Source organism: Mustela nigripes, chromosome 10 (genome assembly GCF_022355385.1).
Source record: "Mustela nigripes isolate SB6536 chromosome 10, MUSNIG.SB6536, whole genome shotgun sequence".
NCBI classification, from domain to species: domain Eukaryota; kingdom Metazoa; phylum Chordata; class Mammalia; order Carnivora; family Mustelidae; genus Mustela; species Mustela nigripes.
In genome coordinates, this window is record NC_081566.1 from 22,677,667 (window position 1) to 22,683,912 (window position 6,246).

At 36.6% G+C, this 6,246-nt stretch overlaps 1 protein-coding gene across 1 annotated transcript; it reads left to right on the forward strand.

Moving 5' to 3' along the window:
• The first annotated feature begins 4,492 nt into the window (after positions 1-4,492).
• On the forward strand, positions 4,493-6,216 carry LOC132026094 (S-adenosylmethionine decarboxylase proenzyme-like). The gene has a single exon (XM_059414032.1). It carries the CDS (start codon positions 4,634-4,636, stop codon positions 5,636-5,638), a length of 1,005 nt encoding a protein of 334 aa, XP_059270015.1. The 5' UTR covers positions 4,493-4,633; the 3' UTR covers positions 5,639-6,216.
• Positions 6,217-6,246: the final 30 nt, after the last annotated feature.

Here is a 6,246-nt window from a genome sequence, read left to right on the forward strand (position 1 = left end):
ACTTTCAACAGCCTTTCTAGACTAAGATACCAAATACCCGTCATCAGTCTTTACCTGAAATAACTATAGATTTGGGTTACTTCCTCTCTTCATGGTCCCCAGGATATCCTGACAAGCAAGGTATCTTATACCTGCCAGGAAATGGCTTTCTTTACTTACCTTTTAAGGCTTCTGGAATCCCTGCAAGCAAGATATTAGGCTGTTTTTCCAGGGGCTTTATTTAACTCCATACATTCAGTCTTAGCATTCTGGTCATATCTGGGTCCATCCATGTTTCTCTTAAATATGACTTTCTAGTCAAAGTTTTGGTAATATAACCAGTGTTTCCAACTGTGCCCTGCTGTAAGGAGAAGAGATTCTTATTGAAGGTATGCAAATAAATATATGGCCATGGAAATTTAAGAATACTTGCTTAGTGTTTCTAAATTCTGGAGGGATCAGATAGGGAGAAAAAGAGGTTTCAATTCTGCTTACAAAGGGGTAATTTACCAAACTACTGTAAGTTAGTTAGCTGAAAAAAAGAGTTTTCTTAAATCTGGAAAAATAAACCATTTAAAAAAATCAGTAATGTTTCATACAAAAAGGTCTTAAGAATTAGAATCATCCTCTTCAGTTTATTCCATCCCAAGTAATTCCTGTTTTGTTTGATCCTGTTCTGTTAATCTGGAAATTTTTACCCGCTTCAGTTTTGTGACCTTCAAGTTATGACAAACCTGTATTCTTGAGTCTTTTTCATAAATCTTTTTGAAGATGAGGCATTTCTGCAAGAATACATTTGTAAAATCATCCAAGTAAAATCTAACTGTCTATAAATGATAAAAGACTTAGCAACAGCCATGGTTAAAGATCTGATTCAAGTTCATTACAGTGCATTTGACAAGGAAATTCAGTTATTTCTGTTACACAAACAGAAGATAATTTGATAATTAGAATTAAGGGAAGAAATACACCAGGACTCATACATGGAATTTAAGAAACAAAACAGAGGATCACAGGGAAAGGGAAGAAAAAAATAAAATAAGACAAAATCAGAGAGGGAGACAAGCCATAAGAGACTCTTAATCAGAGGAAACAAACTGAGGGTTGCTGGAGGGGAAGTGGGTGGGAGATGGGGTGACTGGGTGATGGGCATTAAGGAGGGCACTTGATGTAGTGAGCACTGGGTGTTAGGACATTGATGAATCACTAAACTTACTTCTGAAACTAATAATTTACTATATGTTAATGCATTGAATTTAAATAAAAATATATATGAAAGAAAAAATAAAAATAAAAAAATATACATATATATGTACACACACACATATATATGTATAACTCCAGCACACGCGCATACACACACACACACAAACACACACACACGTATATATATGTATGTGTATATATATATACCCCCAAATAATGCGCCAGGATATACCAGATTCTTAGGAGTTTTATACATTTTTCAAAATTCATATTTTAACAAGATATATTTACACAAAAACAATCAAAGAAGGTTTAGCATAACTTATTTGACAATGCTCCCCATGTAATTTAACATACACAACAAACCTAATTAGTTTTATATCTTTCTTTTATGTGGAGAACAAATTCTTTCACTTGTTACAGAGACCCTTTAGAAAGCCTCAAATTTAGTTTATTGTCAAAAAACTTCATTTTGGAATTTGATTTAGGGAAGTTTGTCAAAAAATATCAAAAGGTTCGGACACTTGATTAAATCATTCCACAGATTACAAAACAATACTTATTTAACCAAAGTGACAACAAAAGACTTCAAAGGCAAGTGCAGAAGTTTACACAGTTGTGAGCAAAACTCAGGTCTTGTAATATTATGAGGGTTAGTTTTCTTAAGTAATCAAAGACCTGATAGTAAGGATAGCATGAAACACAAGAGATTATTTTGGGGGGTGGGATTATGGTCATTGGGGAGGGTATGTGCTTTGGTGAGTGCTGTGAAGTGTGTAAACCTGGTGATTCACAGACCTGTACCCCTGGGGATAAAAATATATGTTTATAAAAAATAAAAAATTAAAAAAAAAAACAAAAAACAAAACAAAAAAAAAAAAAACGTAAAATTTCTGTTTCCTGGGCAGATAATTTAAAAAAGTAAAGAAACAATACAAAAGAAACCTTTTACAATCCTTTATCAAGAGCAGACCAATAATTTAACAAGATTACTCTTTCAACAAAGAGTAAACCCAGTTTTAACTTTGTACCAGTGTGCTTTTGATATTAAAACTCATTTACTGGGGCACCTGGGTGGCTTAGTAGGTTAAGCATTGAACTCTTGATTAAAGTTTAGATCATGATCTCAGGGTCGTGGGATTGAGCCCTGTGGCAGGTTCCATACTCAGTGCAGAGTCTGCTTGTCCTTCTCCCTCTGCTCCTCTTTTGCTATCTCTCTAATAAATAAGACCTTAAATAAAAATAAAAATAAAACTCATTCACTTAGATTTATTCTGATCTTTGTCAGTCCTGATCACCCATACAATTCCTTTGTTAAGATTCCTTTTCTGTAAATCTTTTACAACTTTCTTTTTTAAACCTAGATTTGTCTTATATTTTCCCTCTTTTCTAACCTCTCTTTGTTTTCCCCTCAATAAAAATGTTTTTCTGTTCCCCATACCTTCTCTTACTGAAAATATATATCCTACTTTCCTTGCATATGAAAGTGTTTTCCTTATTTCTAGTAGCTTTAACAACACATATTAACTGGAATTCTTGGGTGCGTGGGGTGGCTCAGTTGCTCAAGCAACTGCTTTGGCTCATGTCATGATCCCAGGGTCCTGGGATGGAGCCCTGCATTGGGCTTCCTGCTCAGCGGGGGATTCTGCTTCTCCTTCTGCCCCTCCTCCCCTCCCATGCATGCACATGCTTATGTGCTCTCTCTCTCTCTCGCTCTCTCTTGTGAAAATAAATAAAATCTTAAAAAAAATAATTGAGATTCTTAACTGGTAGAAACTTTGATTTTTAGTGAAACCTAAGTAGTAAGTAATTGTGAACTGTTATGCCAGCATTTTTTTTGATTGGTAAATTTATGAATACATGTTATAATTTCTAGAATTATTTGTCTTTATAGTATAATCTTTTAATAAAACATGTTTCAACAGACCCACATTTTAGCTTTAGTTTCTCTGTAGTAGGAAAACCAAAAGTAGATAAATCTATATTCAATAATTAATGTTGCATTATTTTATTTGAAAAGTATCTATATATTCAATGAATTTAACCTAAGTCATCACTTAGCAAAACTTTAAAGTTTCAGGTTATTAAAAATGATTTTGCACCTATTCTTAAGTATACATACCATAAAATATAGTTGTTGCTAAAACGATTATCTACAAACTCTTATTCCACTTACATCTATCTAAAACATTTGCTCCCATGTCCACAATAGCCAAACTACAGGAAGAACACAGATGTCCATCTGCAGATGAATGGATAAAGAAGATGTGGTATATATATACAATGGAATACTATGCAGCCATCAAAAGAAACGAAATCTTGCCATTTGTGACAACATGAATGGAACTAGAGGGTATTATGCTTAGCGAAATGAGTCAATCAGAGAAAGACAATTATCATATGGTCTCCCTGATACAAGAAAGTGGAGATGCAACGTGGGGGGTTGAGGGGTAGGAAAAGAATAAATGAAACAAGATGGGATCAGGAGGTACACAAACCATAAGAGACTCTTAATCTCACAAAACAAACTGAGGGTTGCCAGGGGGAGGGGGGAGAGAGAGGGTGGTGGGGTTATGGACATTGGGGAGGGTATGTGCTATGTGGTGAGTGCTGTGAAGCATGTAAACCTGGTGATTCACAGACCTATACCCCTAAGGCTAATAATATATGTTAAAAAAATTAAAAATAAAGTATTTCTATAAAAAAAGATGTGGTGTGTAAGTGTGTGTGTATGTATATGTGTATGTTATATATATATTTATGTATATGTAACATATATGTGATACATATATACATATATATTTATGTGTATATATATACTGGAATATTACTCAGCCATCAAAAATGAAATCTTGCCAGGGTGCCTGGGTGGCTCAGTGGGTTAAGCCGCTGCCTTCGGCTCAGGTCATGATCTCAGGGTCCTGGGATCGAGTCCCGCATTGGGCTCTCTGCTCAGCGGGGAGCCTGCTTCCTCCTCTCTCTCTCTCTGCCTGCCTCTCTGCCTGCTTGTGATCTCTGTCAAATAAATAAATAAAAATCTTAAAAAAAAATGAAATCTTGCCATTGGCAGAGATGTGGAGCAACTAGATGGTATTATCCCAAGTGAAATAACTCAATCAGGCTTCCACAGTATGGCCGGCGACATTAGCTAGCGCTCGCTCTACTCTCTCTAACGGGGAAACAGTGGACTACAAGAGACTGAACTGTATCTGCCTCTATTTCCAACAGACTCACGTTCAACTTTTGCTCACAAAAAAAGCCGGGAAAATTTTATTAATCCTTTTTTTAAAAAAAGTTAATATAAAATTATAGCAAAAAAAAAAAAAAAAGGAACCTGAACTTTAGTAACACAGCTGGAACAATCTGCAGCAGCGGCAGCAGCGGCGGGAGAAGAGATTTAATTTAGTTGATTTTCTGTGGTTGTTGGTTGTTCGCTAGTCTCACAGTGATGGAAGCTGCACATTTTTTCGAAGGGACCGAGAAGCTTCTGGAGGTTTGGTTCTGCAGGCAGCAGCCCGACGCAAACCAAGGATCTGGAGATCTTCCCACCATCCCCAGATCTGAGTGGGACATTCTTCTGAAGGATGTGCAATGTTCAATCATAAGTGTAACAAAAACTGACAAGCAGGAAGCTTATATACTCAGTGAGAGTAGCATGTTTGTCTCCAAGAGACTTTTCATTTTGAAGACATGTGGTACCACCCTCTTGCTGAAAGCACTGGTTCCCCTGTTGAAACTTGCTAGGGATTACAGTGGGTTCGATTCAATTCAAAGCTTCTTTTATTCTCGTAAGAATTTCATGAAGCCGTCTCACCAAGGGTACCCACACCGGAATTTCCAGGAAGAAATAGAGTTTCTTAACGCAATTTTCCCAAATGGAGCAGCATATTGTATGGGACGTATGAATTTTGACTGTTGGTACTTGTATACTTTGGATTTCCCAGAGACTCAGGTAATCAGTCAGCCAGATCAGACCCTGGAAATTCTGATGAGTGAGCTTGACCCAGCAGTTATGGACCAGTTCTACATGAAAGATGGTGTTACTGCAAAGGATGTCACTCGTGAGAGTGGAATTCGTGACCTGATACCAGGTTCTGTCATTGATGCCACACTTTTCAATCCTTGTGGGTATTCGATGAATGGAATGAAATCGGATGGAACTTATTGGACTATTCACATCACTCCAGAACCAGAATTTTCTTATGTTAGCTTTGAAACAAACTTAAGTCAGACCTCCTATGATGACCTGATCAGGAAAGTTGTGGAAGTCTTCAAGCCAGGAAAATTTGTGACCACCCTGTTTGTAAATCAGAGTTCTAAATGTCGCACAGTGCTTTCTTCACCCCAGAAGATTGACGGCTTTAAACGTCTTGATTGCCAGAGCGCTATGTTCAATGATTACAATTTTGTTTTTACCAGTTTTGCTAAGAAGCAGCAACAACAGCAGAGTTGATTAATAAAAATGAAGAAAAAAACGCAAAAAGAGAACACACATAGAAGGAGGTGGTGGCTGCTTTTTAGATATTGATATCGGGGGCCATGCTTTCCATAACCACCACCTTGTAGCTGCAGAAAGCCCTAGATGTAATGATAGTGTAATCATTTTGAATTGTATGCATTATTATATCAAGGAGTTAGATATCTTGCATGAATGCTCTCTTCTGTGTTTAGGTATCCTATGCCACTCTTGCTGTGAAATTGAAGTGCGTGTAGAAAAAAACTTTTACTATATGAAACTTTACAACACTTGTGAGAACAATTCAATTTGGTTTACGCACAGTGTAATATTTCTCCAGGTCTCATCCAAAATTCCCCACAGACAAGGCTTTCGTCCTCATTAGGTGTTGGCCTCAGCCTAATCATCTGGGACTGTTCTATTAAATTGCTGCCAGGATTTTACATCCAGTTACCTCCACTTTCTAGAACATATTCTCTACTAATATTACTGAAACCAGTTTCTATTTCATACAGATGTTTTTTTGCAACAGCGATTAAAGTTTATCTTCCACGAGTCAAGTCCTCTTAAGAAAATGATTGCAGTTTTCCATTTTGTGTCTTACT